Raw genomic sequence first — 14,252 nt, 5'->3', positions numbered from 1 at the left:
TGTAGGCATCTTATGAGAAACAGAACAGAATGCTGGACTAATGTTTGATTCTTTGGCACTCCTATGGATATGTCTGGCCCTGTTGAGATTTCACTTACCCAGCTTGAGTCAGCACCCAAATAGGGTAGCACCTGCCCTACACGCCTCAGTTGTCACTTCCTTCATGAGGAAGGGGACAAATCTAAAGAGAAAGACAAGGGAGGAAAACCCAGGTTTTCAACTCTCCTTCTCAAGTCAGGAAAGTAACAGAGAGAGTAGAACAATCGCTCTCTCTCTCAAAGAGAGAGAGGGAAAGGGAGGGACACAATGCAGTGAATGTAACCATAAACAAAAGTAAGAAGAGACCATCTGGCAGCCTAATCAAAATTTAAGGGCTTCTTCCAGATTGAAGAGGTGTGATTTTTGTGAAAACTTTGCAGGTTTTCTCCCTGTATCTTCTCCAAAAAATGTTACTTTTGGAGACTACAAATTTCAGAATCTGCCAGCCATCATTACCTCTTCCTCCTCAGCAAGGAGAGTCCCCAAAAATGCATTTTCAGACTAGGGAACAAAAGTCCAGTGACTGTGGGATGTCAGTTCTAAGAAAGTGTTTTCACAGTGCAGAGCACCTCAAAGTCAGCATGGCAACTACTTCCATGTGTCTGTGTTCCTTTTTAAGTATCAGTCTGCAAGGCAAGCTTTCCAGAATCTTGTTTTCATAGTCTTTCCTTCCACTGTTGCCAGTACCAATTTGAAAACATGGAGGCCAGACTTCCCTTGCACTCAACAATCACATGTTTGAGGCTCTGCATGAAGCACTTCTCGGGAAACAAACAAACAGCCTTTGCCATGCCCTGTTCCAGCTGTGCGTTCACTCCCAAAGCTTCCCAGCTAAACAACTTCAAACAGTCAGGTGATGGCATCATCCAGTGACCCTCAGGAGCAGTGTTTCCTTTGCCGCCCCCCCCTCTTCCCCTCCCAACGCTAAACAGGGAATAAAAATCTATATAAGGGAAGGAATCAGCAGTTAAGAACAAATGGAGCACAGCTGAGATTGGCTTTTCCAGGAATGGCGCAGAGCAGAGGAGGGCAAGAGGTACAGCTAGCTTGATGGATGAGAATGGTCTGCACTTCCAAACCAGATGAGTAACACCATGATCTCTCAGCCCCATGGTCCTCTGCCTCTGCACAGCATTTGGCAGAGGATGTGCTTGGAGCCACAAGCAGCCCTGCTTTTCATCAGCTCTGCATTGCTGTCCCCACACCCCAGTGTGCCTTCAGGGCTTTATAAGGTGCTAGAAATGTGTGAGGTGAGTAGTGGTGCTGGGCGCTCGAGTCAGAATGACTGATTTTATGTTGGTACAGTTGCAGCTTTGGAACGCTTGGTGTTTCTCTTTGCTGCAAAAACATTAAACAGAACCTATGAGCACGTGTGGGGCGTGTATGTCAAGTCTGGGACAAATGAAACTTGGTATTAAAGCACAGTTACAAGGATCCCTCCCCTGACAAGTGCTATATAATTTGACTTCAAGTCACACAAACAGCCACATTGTTTTCTCCAGTATGGTGAAAGGGGATGAAAGTAAGGCTAGTGCAACCTGTCTGGCAATATTAACACAGGGTTCCCCCAGGCCAGTGGTTGTCAGTGTTCAGATGTTTTGGACTCCACTATTGGCCATGCTGGCTGGGGCTTCTGGCACTTGAAGTCCAAATTACTAGGAGGATTGAAGATTGAGATTTGAGTTCTAGGCCACATGTCTGAGAGTACTAAGATCGAGTCCCAGACTATATGGTGTTTTCTTATTCAGTTGGCTTTCCTTTTGGTTATTGTTGGGTGTCTTCAAGTTTACATATGGCAGCAAGCTGTCACAGGGTTTTCTTAGCAAAATTTGTGTGTGTGCACATGCCTTTGCCTTCCTCTGTGGCCAAGAGGGTGTGAATTTCCCAAGGTCACCCAGTGGGTTTCCATGGTGGACTGGGGATTCAAAATCTAGTCTCTAGTCATAGTATAGCACTCAAACCACTACATCACAGTGGCTCTCTTTCCCTTTTGTATTAAGGGACTAACAAAGAGAAGTTTACACATAGACATATCTTTAGTCCAGGAATCAGTCTGAGTCAGATAGAACAAGAAAGTAAGGCTGCAGTCTTAGCTTGAGCTACTTATTAGATGATAAGCTCCATTTGTCTTGCATAAAAGTGAATGGAATTGCATTGCATGTTGACAAGGAAAGTAAAATGGTGCCACAGACATCCCACTGATCGTATTGTGTTTACACCTGCTGACTACCTGCTGAGATTCCCATACATCCCTAATGAGATGGGCATTGGTAAATAAGGCAGTAGACAGCTGGTCAGTCTCCCATCTGCATACTACTATTGGTGAATTTAGCACTGACTATGAATTTTTACATTGTAACTGATAGAATCCTGAGTCCTTTTTTTCCCTGGTCTCCTGCAAGTAGTTAACCAAATAATGTGGAGGTTTTCATTTTGGTGTAGATGCAGGTAGAGCTATAAAAGACAGAAATGTGTTGTTCTTGCTGCTGCTGTTGAGTTACAGTCTGTTTTAATGCCAGCTTTTCTGGATTTATGGAGAAATGAACTGAAACAGGATTGTGGGGTCCGGTTGTTGTGTGTTTTTCATAGTATTCTGAGAGCATGACATCCTTGAGTACAGAAATTTCTGTGACATTCTGTCATGTTCTTTTCAGAATGAATAGAGAAATCCTTCCTTCCTTCCTTCTCCCAGTTTTCTCCCAGGACATCATTATCTCCCTCTTCCCATGCAGCAAACCATCCAATGTAAGCATGTCCATTAATTAACAAAATCAGAATGTGCATGTAACTGGGGGGAAAAATCCATTGGACTATGCTAGATGAGATGTAAAACCACATGATTTTTGCAATCATTCTGAATTTACCCCTTTCTGAAATGACAGCTCCTGCCTTCTCTGAAACAATCACTCTAATCTGGGACAGAATGTTTGTGTTAGTTTTCTTAATTCCCTTCTCTGAAATATCCAGTGCCACTTTGTGTACTGAAATATTTATTTGGACTCAATGTGCCAATCTTTGCATCACTTATCCTGCTGCATAATCTCACTTTTCCACTCCTGGAAAATGAGCCTGGTGTGCTATCAACACTGCTCTGTGTCTGGCCCACAAGCTGATGGATTCCATGTGCGCAGCAGCTTTCATGCTGGGCCAGCGATCAGAAGTGCCGCAGACACTGGAGAGCTTTGGTGAAATACAGATTACTGGGGGGCTTTGATTTGAGGATTTGCTGGGGCTGTTACTGAGATAGGCAAATCCAGAAAAAAACAGTAAACAGATGGATTAGAAAAGGTCATTAGCAAATTGAGCTCTCATCCCTTTACTGCCCAGTAACAGGCTAGAACATCTCCTCACTTAATTGCTGCAGGGGATAAGGGCAGAAGGTGTATCCACATGGATATCCTAGGACCACTTGCTATTCAAAATGGTCCATAGACAAGTGCTAGTCATTGGCTGCTGCTCCCTGAAAAGTTTCCAAGAAAGAAAAAGAGCCATTGTACCTATTGGGCACAAATATGGTGCCAATACCTGTTACTTTGGGAAAAAATAATTGCTGGCCCTCCAACATGAGATAACCTGAGAAGCATTGCATTGCTCTAGAGGGAGACCATCTTGAGTTCCTTTGTGTAAATAGTCCAATGAAAGACATCCAACTCAGTGATCCTTTTTTTCATTTGGGATCCCCAGTGGATTGAGAACAGTCTCAGAAGGGTTTACCTCTAGGATAAATAGTGGTGATGTTCAAGAGAGAGCATGTGGGTAGGGCTGTCCAAGACATTTTTTGCTTAAGGGAAAAGGCAAGATGTCATGCCCACTTCTGTGTAGAGAAATGAACAGGGCTAGCAATTGAATCTTGCAACTTTATTACACTGGGAAAACTGGGGGTTTAAACAGGCATTATCCAGCAATATTTGCATGATCACAGTAAAGATTTTCACACACTATTGTGATTAAAGATTACTTATCCCAGGAATAACCAGCAACAAATCATTCACAGGATTTCCCCATGAATGATTTGTTGCTGGTTATTCTCTGGTTATTCCTGGGATAGGTCATCTTTAATTGTGATGCGTGTGAAAATATCCACTGCAATCATGCAAATATCACTAGATAATCCCTGTTTAAACCCCTGATTTTCCCCACATGTGATAAAGTCCTTACTTTAACAATCAAAGAGGGTTTGAGAGATATTTATCAACTGAGAAGGGCTTACCATGGGAGGGTAATGAGGGCACAACAAAATTTTTGTAAAGTGCAAGAAGGGAAAACAAAGTTACCCCTTTTCCCCATGTAACAATTAACAGTTAGTCATAACTGTGTGCTTGTTATGTTTGAGGGAGAAAGGCTGTGGGGGCAGTTTTGAGGGGATTTTTTTTTAAAAAAATGTCATTTTTGGTCATCCCACAGAGGAATGAACAAATAACTATAAAGAAACGAATAATTGTAAAGAGGAATGGTAATTTACTGTGGTGTTTCCTTTGATATCCCAGAATCACAGGGATTAAAAATAAATAAATAATGTATGTGTCATTATGATAGGTAAAGTTGGTCCATTGTATCCATGGATTCTGCATCCACAGATGCAACCATCTTGTGTTTGTGGGGACTTGCTCAGAGGAAGTGAGTCAGAGACTTGCCTCTGGAAGGAGCTAGTAACCAGGAGCTCTGTACATAAGTAGAGTCCCAGTTGACTGAACTTGCTAACAGAGCTTGGGGACAAAGGCCAGGCCCACAGGGGTTCTTTACACTGGTGTTTAGCAGGGGAAGCCCACAGTCTTGTTCAGTGCCTCCTTAAGACTTCTCAGTATGGACACTGAAGGACCTGCTGCAGTCACCTGCAACACTTGTGGGATGTTGGTCTTCTTGCCTATAGATGTGGGGAACTTCACCTGCACTGAGTGCAAGTTGGTAGCCCTCTTAGAAGAGAAAGTACAGCAGCTGGAGGACCAGGTAGCTACACTTCAGCATCATAAGGAGCAAGAGGTTTTCCTGACCAGAATGGACCAGATGGTCTTGAACGGGAAACACACAGAGGAAGTTGCTGGGGAGGAGGAGGTCTCTTCACATACAACAGAAGTAGATAGTTGGAGGATGGTCACACACAGAAGTAAGTAAACTAGGGAAAGTTCTGCAAAGTTGCAGCTACAGAATAGTTTTGAATCTCTCTCTATTATCAAGGATGATGAGGAAGAGCAGCATGGACAGACTTCAGGGACAGAGCAGGGGAGCCTGGGAGTACCACCAAAGAGAACAACCACTGCTAAGCCTCGGAGGAGGTGTGTGGTGGTCGTGGGGGACTCCTTGCTGAGAGACCCTTAACCAGTGGTTTGTGGGCCTGACAAGATGTCTCGGGAGGTGTGCTGTCTCCCTGGGGCAAAGATCCGTGATGTGACAGAGAGGCTGACAAGATTTGTCAAGCCTGCTGACCACCACCCCTTTCTTTTGGTTCATGTGGGAACCAATGATACTGCAAGGCACAGCCTTCAAATATCAGAAGGGACTATGAGGCTCTGTGTAGGAAGTTGAAAGAGATGGATGCACAGGTTGTCATCTCATCTCTTCTCCCAGTTGAAGGGCATGGTCCAAGAAGGGAGAGGAAAATAGCAGAGGTGAATAACTGGCTCTGCAGATGGTGCTGCCAAGAATGATTTGAATTCTTGGATCATGGTCTGATGTTCCATGAGGAGGGACTTCTGGCAAGGGATGGGTTGCATCTCACGCCAGTTGGCAAAAACGTTTTTGCCAATAGTCTCAAAAATTTGATCAGGAGGGCTTTAAACTGAGTTATGTGGGGGAGGGAGACAGTATTCTGGAAGGCAAAAGGCTGGAGAAAATAGTCAAACTGTCATAGAGGGAACAAGACAAACAGTGCAAGGACCCAAAAGTGGGAGGTAAAAAAACCCTCGCACAGGCAGCAAGTCAAAGGGACACATGGTCATCGATGTCTCTGCACTAATGCACAGAGCATGAGAAATAAGCAAGATGAACTTGAACTCCTAGCAGAACAAAGCAAATATGATATAATAGGCCTCACTGAAACCTGGTGGGATGAGTCTCATGATTGGAGTGTAGAAATAGAGGGGTATAACCTTTTTAAGAGAAACAGGCCAAACAGGAAAGGAGGAGGAATAGTCTTATATGTCTGAGACATTTACACCAGTGAAGAGATCCAGGACATCAATCCTGGAAACCAGGTGGAGATCATCTGGATAAAAATTAAAGGGGAGGGAAACAACAGGGATATTATTGTGGGAGTCTACTACAGACCCCTAAGTCAGACTGAGGAAGGAATTGGATGATGTCTTTCTAGACGAGATGACCACACACTCAGAAAGGAGAGATGTAGGCGTGATGGGTGACTTCAACTATCCTGATATTTGCTGGAAGTAAAACTCATCCAAATCCTCAAGGCCTAGCAAATTCCTCACTTGCCTGGGAGACAATTTCATTGTCCAAAAGGTAGAAGAGGCAACAAGGGGATCAGCTATTTTGGATCTGATCCTAACCAACAGGGATGACCTAGTTAATGGAGTGCAAGTGGTGGGATCCTTAGGTGGGAATGATCATGCACTTCTGGAGTTTGTTATACAGTGGAAAGGAGAAGCCAGGCATAGTCAGACATGCATTCCTGACTTTAGGAGAGCTGATTTTAGTAAACTTAGAGAAATGCTGGCGGTAATCCCATGGTCAGGAATGCTAAAAGATAAGGGAGTTCAAGACGGATGGGAGTTTCTCAAAGGGGAGATACTGAAGGCACAATTTCAATCAGTTCCAGTGAGGAAGAAAAATGGGAGATGTCTCAAGAAACCAAGATGGATGACAAAAGAACTTTCAACTGGGCTAACTTTTAAATGGAACATGTATAAGAAATGGAAAAATGTGGAAATCACCAAAGAGGAATTCAAACAAATAGTGAGCACGTGTAGGGGTAAAGTCAGAAAAGCTAAAGCACAGAATGAACTCAGGCTTGCTAGAGAGGTTAAGAACAACAAAAGGGGCTTTCTTGGGTATGTCCTCAGCAAAAGGAAAAAAGAAGGAAATGGTAGGCCCACTGTGTGGAGAAGAAAGCAAAATGCTAACAGGGGACAGAGAAAAGGCAGAATTACCCAACACCTTCTTTGCTTCAGTCTTCTCAAAAAAGGAAAAGGGCGCTCAACCTGAGGATAATGGAGCAGAGGACAGAATAAGGGAATCTCAGCACAGAATAAGTAAAGAGATAGTACAGGAATACCTGGTTAGTCTAAATGAATATAAATCTCCAGGAGATTTACATCCAAGAGTATTAAAAGAGCTGGCTAATCTAATATTGGAGCCATTGGCAATAATCTTTGAGAACTCCTGGAGAACAGGAGAAGTCCAAGCAGACTGGAGGAGGGCAAATGTTGTCCCCATCTTCAAAAAGGGGAAAAAAGAGGACCCAAACAATTATCATCCAGTTAGTCTGACATCAATACCAGGAAAGATTCTGGAACAGATCATTAAACAGAGAGTCTGAGAACATCTAGAAGGCAATTCCATAATCACAAAAAGTCAACATGGGTTTGAAAGAAAGAAGTCATGCCAGACAAATCTAATCTCTTTTTTGATAAAATTACCATCTTGTTAGATGAAGGGAATGCTGTGGATATAGTATATCTTGATTTCAGTAAGGCTTTTGACAGGCTTCCCATGACATTCTTGCAAACAATCTAGTGGAATGTGGGCTAGACAAGGTATTTATAATTGGTTGACTGGCCAAAGCCAAAGGGTGCTCAACAATGGCTTCTTTTCATCCTGGAGAGAAGTGACCAGTGGGGTCCCACAGGGCTCTGTCCTGGAGCCAGTGTTATTAAACATCTTTATCAATGACTTGGATGACAGAATTGGGGGCATACTCATCAAATTTGCAGATGACACCAAATTAGGAGGAATAGCTAATACCCCAGAGGACAAGATCAAGATTCAAAATGACCTGAACAGACTAGAAATCTGGGCCAAAGCTAACAAAATGAATTTCAACATGGAGAAATGTAAGGTAGTGCACTTAGGGCGGAAAAATGAAATGCACAGATATACAATGGGTGTCACCTGGCTGAATGAAACTATGTGTGAAAGGGATCTGGGAGTCCAAGTAGACCACAAATTGAACATGAGTCAACAGTGCGATGCAGCAGCTAAAAAGGCCAATGTAATTTTAGGCTGCATCAATGAAAGTATAGTGTCTAGATCAAGAGAAGTAATAGTGCCACTATATTCTGCTTTAGTCAGGCCCCACCTGGAATATTGTGTCCAGTTCTGGGCACCACAATTCAAAAAGGATGTTGAGAAACTGGAGCGAGTCCAAAGGAGGGCAACTAAAATGGTGAAGGGTCTGGAAACCATGCCCTGTGGGAGCTGGGTGTGTTTAGCCTGGAGAAGAGAAGGTTAAGAGTTGATATGATAGCCCTGTTTAAATACTTGAAGGGATGTCATATTGAGGAGGGAGCAAGCTTTTTTTCTGCTGCTCCAGAGAACAGGACCCGGAACAATGGATGCAAGCTTCAGGAAAAGAGATTCCACCTAAACATTAGGAGGAACTTCCTGACAGGAAGGGCTGTTCAACAGTGGAACAAACTCCCTTGGAGTGTAGTGGAGTCACCTTCCTTAGACGTCTTTAAACAGAGCCCGGATGGCCATCTGTCGGGGATGCTTTGATTTAGATTTCCTGCATGGCAGGGGGTTGGACTGGATGGCCCTTGTGGTCTCTTCCAGCTCTATGATTCTATGATTTTTTAAAAATCCAAAAAACAAAGCTTGATTTTTGCTATTTTATATAAGGAACACCATTTTATTACACGCTGATATATAATGGGCCTTGAACATCCAAACCCCAGCGGATACCAAGGTCCAAGTGTATTTTAGACTTTGTTGTGTGGCCAAGATGATTGCAAGCCCTTTAATCTTAGGGATTCAAGATGTAATAGTGACTTGATTCACATACAGGAAGAATGTCTCAGGGAACTTTCTTCTTTACAGCAGGGATAGAGACCCTTTGGCCCTCCAGATGTTTTGGACCTGAGTTCCCAGAAGCCCAAGATATGGCTGATAGAAAGCAGTTATGGGTGCTGTTGTCCTAAAAAAATAGACAATGAAAGATTCTCCACCTCTGCTATACATAAAATAGTGCTCACTACTTGTCAGGTTTTTGTTGCGGTTAAATGGACAAGTTGATGAATATTTGCAACATATTGTACTTTGGATTCTCATCTAGTGCAACACTTCATTTCTGCTTTGGTAATTTATTTCAGCAGTGCTCACTTGGAACCCTTCACTAACATCTCAGCAGATTCTGTTTTCTACTGCCATATGGTGTGTGTGACATTTGTGTGCCAACCTCAAGTGCCATAAAGGATTTGTTGAACTCTAAATGTAACAAAACACAAAACAAGTGCTATGAGGCTACAGAGAGTTAAAAACAGACATTTCAGTGCAAATGCACAGGCAGAAATACAACATATACAGAATCAAATGCTTACTTCTGGGATCCTCCAAACTGATGTTCCTTGTTGATGTGATATTCCGATCTAAAACTGGAAAAATGCAGTGGGAACTGAGCCCTTAGAAGGCATTCATTACATATAACACATTCCCTCATAGACAAATGCCAAGCTTTTCTTGTGCCTCTGCTTGTAGTTCATTCATGAACAGCCTATATTGTGCTTCTAACAATAATTATTACAAGAACATCAGTTCAGATGAATTAGATTCCTACTCTACCTCCCCCTCATCTTTCTCAGGTCCAAATGTCAGTTTAAGTATGAGTGGAATGCATAGATAAAAACTGGGATATGTTTCTTTTTGCCTGAGCATATGTGGAAGAGCAAGATTACAGTCCTCTTCTCCTTTTGCTGAGCTATTGTGTGCAAACTACATTTGCACTTTGAACTCAGTTTGCAGCAATTGAAGTAAGCTGAGAACAAAGGGGGAAAGTGGGAGGAGGTAGGAGAAACCAATACATGTTAAAAGCAACTGCAATGATGGAACAATTGAAGGTGTAGATCTTTATTTCACTCACACAAGAATGAAAAGTTTTTTTCTTCACTGCGTGAGTTTAAGAGATCTTTTGCATATATTTCAACAATTAAAAAAAAAAACATTTTTGGATTATTCCATATAAGTTTCATAGATGATTTTGTGTGTGAAACCTCCCACAGAAAATTTTGTGCAAAATACCATGTTTTTGAGTGCTGGTCTTTTCATTCACACATGAGTTCAAAAAAAGGAAAAGAAAAAAAAAGAAAAGAAAGAAAGAAAGAAAGAAGGAAAGAAAGAAAGAAAGAAGAAAAGGAAAAGAAAAAGGAAAAAAAAAGATGAAGTTTGTGGCACATGGTAGAATCTTTTGGTAGAGTACCTTCATATATTGACAACACATTTTTATATCATGGACTAGAAAATGTGTGAATATCCTTTCCATTCTAATGCAGGTGTTTGCTACAGTAGCCCAAGAGGGTGCTTTGAAATATTGGTCTTCTCTATGCAATTGCCTGGAGATACTGTATAAACATAATATCTTCCCTGAGCCAAAATCTCTCCCTGCTTGTAACTCACAAGTGGGTCCAAGCAGAACATTCCTTGCGCTTTGTGGATCAGGGCCAGCCCTGAAGGCTAGGAGAAGGCCCTTTTATGGTAGCATTTCTCCATTAGAAATCAAAAAAGAAATAAAGAAGCCACAACCACTCAACTAATAACAAAACAGAGGAGGGAACGCAAACACAGCCCCTGGAATGTGTGTGCTGGCCAGGGAACAGTAATCTTGAAGGGAGCCCTTGGGTGGGAAGGCAGATCAAATAATTAGGAGTATGAAAACCTCTTCTCTGCCCTGAGTAGGATGATAATGCAGGAATGTGTGTCTGACAGGGCAGGGCACAACATGCAAAGGGGAGAGTAAACATTTTCTTATGGACTCTGTTTGATCACTTGGTGAATTGATGGAGACATGGTTGGGGTGGTGGTGGTGCAGCAAATAGTTTTAGAAAGTCAGAATTTGAGAAACGTCTGCCATATATTTTCAATACTATTAGATAAATAGCTAAGGACACCATTGCTAACCTTCACTGCACTCTGGCTTGAGTTATCTAGGTAAACTATGAGCCCCCAAAGCTGGTACCCAGGTAGGAAGCCTTTGCAATCTTTCAGTCCTGTTGTGTTCCTCACTTTGTTTTGTAGGCTGCTTCCAGACCTCAGTTTATCCTGTGGCCAAGTGGCCCCAAAGAACCTTGTTGTATCCCAAAGATATCCATTTATCAGTGTTAGTTTGCTCGTCTGACTTTGCTGTATTGATAAGACAGTGGTGGCTTCCGATAATCCATAAACATATGTTTTTTAATGTGGTAAATCAGATTATCTTGGGTACTTTTCAGGGACCACCAAGAAACATGAGAATACCTAACTCTGTGTGTACCTAACTCTTCTTAGGCAAGGCATCCTTAGAGGTGGTTTTGACGGTTCCTTCCTTTGACATATAGCCTGCAGTATCTGATATTCATTGATAGTCTCCCATCCAAGTACTAACCAGAACTGATTCTGCTTAGCTTCTAAGATCAGACAGGATCTGGTGCTGTTAGAGTATTAAATCATCTGAGTAGTCTTAGTCATTTTCCTATAGTTGTATTGGGGGGGGGGGGAGCTAAGAAAGAGGAGATTGTTAAAAGAGTGATTGAAATCTGAAGAAAGGTATGTGGCAAGAACCAGTGTTAATAGCATTAAAAGGAACACACCAAGTTTATATATGCTACATATCATATGTGTATTGGTTATGGCTAAACTGAAGTTGTCCTTAATAGATTTCCTATCTGCCTGGTATAATTGTGGCCTTGAAGCTATTTCTTCATAATATCTGACTAGTTCCTATTTATGAAGAATCCATATTGTATATCTTTATTTGATATCTGAGAATATCTGAAAAATTAGTACTGTATCAGTATTTGATACTGAACAGTACTTGATGGCTAGCATGAAACAGTATTTGGTATTTGATAGTGAACAGCTTGATAGATTTCATATCTGATGCCTAGAAAAGCAAAAAAATCAAGTTGAAAACTGTAAGCTTATGCACATTTACCTGGAAATAGGCTCCACTGAATATATAGGGATGTACTTCTCAGTAGACATGAATGCAGTCGCTGTGCCTAAGCTTGCCAGGAGCACAGGGTTCTAGGATGAGACTTACTCTGGTGAATCAGTGTGAGTTTATTTGCTGGAGACTTCATAGTGTCATCCAGAATACAACCCTACATCAGGAAAACAGAGAGAGCAACCCCAAGCTGCCAGAAACACTTGAGTCAATGAACAGGAGCAATTTATGGACCAGCAGCCTGGCGTCAATCATGGACAGTCATTTTGATGCACTCCTTCCCCTGACAACCTTTGCAACCCATGTTGCTGGATAATCCTGATGAGAAATATATACCAGTGGACCTAAATATCATTTCCCTGCTGGCCCTTTCTATATCATCCCCTCATCATACTTTCCCTTACTCACACTTCCCTCTCACCCCAGCTGAGTGACTTATACACCCTGGTATCACATTCATCACACACACTGAACCTGAATGAGGGGAGAGAAGAGGGGTCACCTTTTTTACTCTCCCCTCAGAGTCCCAGAGTTCTGAGGCCAGAGAGAATCAGATCTTATGAAGGTGTGGCAGAGGAATCCCTATCTGCCACTCTCAAGCAACAAAGAAATGTGTGGTATTGGCAATTGTGACCATGACTGAGTGGACCTAAAGAAACAATGAACTGATCCTGAAAGGGAAGACTGCTACCCACTCACTCCAGTAGGCCCCTTTTGTCTTGGACAGTGACTTGACAAACATTGGTGTAGTTTCCCTTCTGGCACCTTCTCTAAAGATGGAATACCTTCATGACTTGTATAAGTGTTAAAACTGTTAAAAAGATAGCTTGTAAGAGTACAGGAACCTGCCTGAAGTAAGAGGATCCATCACCCCACAGAGGATAGGGTGCCAGTTGTAGTTATTGACAAGTGATTGAGGTGCAGGATGGCTCCTATACATGTGAGGAAGGCACCTGAGTTGGAAAGACATAGGATATGGGATAAGAATGCCCTTTTCCTGGGTTGGTCATGGTCCATAGAGCCCCTTTCCTGTTCTCCTAGTGAATTTTATAACATGCCTGGCACAACACAATCTTTATGAGCTTTATGCTGAATCCTACATCCTTCAACCTGTGTGTCTTCAGTGTGAGAAGTACTGTTACATGCCCTTAGTTGAAACAGAGCAGTATTAATAGCTGCTATGCTACTGGAGAACAATATTCAAAGAGAGGATTGAGTGGCATACTGTAGTATGTTACTAATTGGCCAGTGGCTGTCAGGTTCCCCCCTCCCCATTATTTTCCTTCCATGTTTCAGAGACCATTAAGTTGTTGTTGTTGATGATTGTGTTTTATGCCTTTTAAGTTGATTCTAAGTTATGCCAGTTCTATGCTTGAGATTTTTTGGGGGGCAGGATTTGTTCAGAGGTGGTTTATCCTTACTGTCCTCTCAGGCTGACAGAATGTGACTTGTCCAAGTCACACAGTGGGTTTCTGTGCCTGAATGGGAATTTGCACTCAGGTGTCTTGAAGTCCTAGACCAGCATTCAGACTGCTACAGCATGCTGGCTAATAAAATAACATTTCTGGTTGCACAAACAGTTCCTCCTGTTTTTGCCTCTCTATCTTCCTCTCTTGCCCACATCTTCTCTGAATATAGCAGGAACATCGTCACTCCCTATTTCTTTTCTTTCACAGTTATTTCTCTGTTTTGAGGTTTCCAAAATAGTCTCCATGTTATTCTTTCAAAAAAACAATTTAATAATATTTAATTTAATAAAAAATATTAAAAAACAACCCCCCCTCCAAAAAAAAAACACCCAAAACCAAGAGTGTTGTGTGACTCCTTAAAGCAGCAGTTGGGGATCACCACAATATGAGGAACTGCATTAAAGGGTTACGGCATTAGGAAGGTTGAGAACCACTGCCTTAAAAGCTAGTGGATTAATAACCACCAGCTAAATAGGTTCCACAAATGCTCATGCAATGCTAACTTTGTTGCTTTGTTGCTTGTTTCAGGGTTGTCTTTGTTGCTTGTACCAGGGTTGTGTTTTGACACAGGACAGTAATAATAATCATAAGCTGCAGTTGAGTTGTTTGCTTCTTCTCTTCATTGGATTTTATTCCTGGTTATTACATTCTTCGCA

At 42.1% G+C, this 14,252-nt stretch overlaps 1 protein-coding gene across 3 annotated transcripts in view; it reads left to right on the top strand.

Annotated features, from left to right (window-relative positions):
- Positions 1-2,585: 2,585 nt before the first annotated feature.
- LOC149314012 (tensin-1-like) overlaps positions 2,586-14,252 on the top strand; it is a 184,833-nt gene continuing 173,166 nt past the window's right edge. The window contains exon 1 of one of the 3 annotated variants that reach the window (XM_089520362.1): positions 2,586-2,784. In XM_089520362.1, coding sequence (XP_089376488.1) covers positions 2,641-2,784 — 144 coding nt within the window. In that variant the 5' untranslated portion in view covers positions 2,586-2,640. The remainder of the gene's footprint in view (positions 2,785-14,252) is intronic. The other 2 variants (XM_089520363.1, XM_089520364.1) reach the window with 2 other exon arrangements.

This window comes from Sceloporus occidentalis, unplaced genomic scaffold, assembly GCF_023333645.1.
Source record: "Sceloporus occidentalis isolate IW3139 unplaced genomic scaffold, rSceOcc1.0.p SCAF_4, whole genome shotgun sequence".
Taxonomy (NCBI): domain Eukaryota; kingdom Metazoa; phylum Chordata; class Lepidosauria; order Squamata; family Phrynosomatidae; genus Sceloporus; species Sceloporus occidentalis.
Note: the sequence above shows the minus strand (reverse complement) of the source record. Positions and strands in the feature narration are given on the sequence as shown.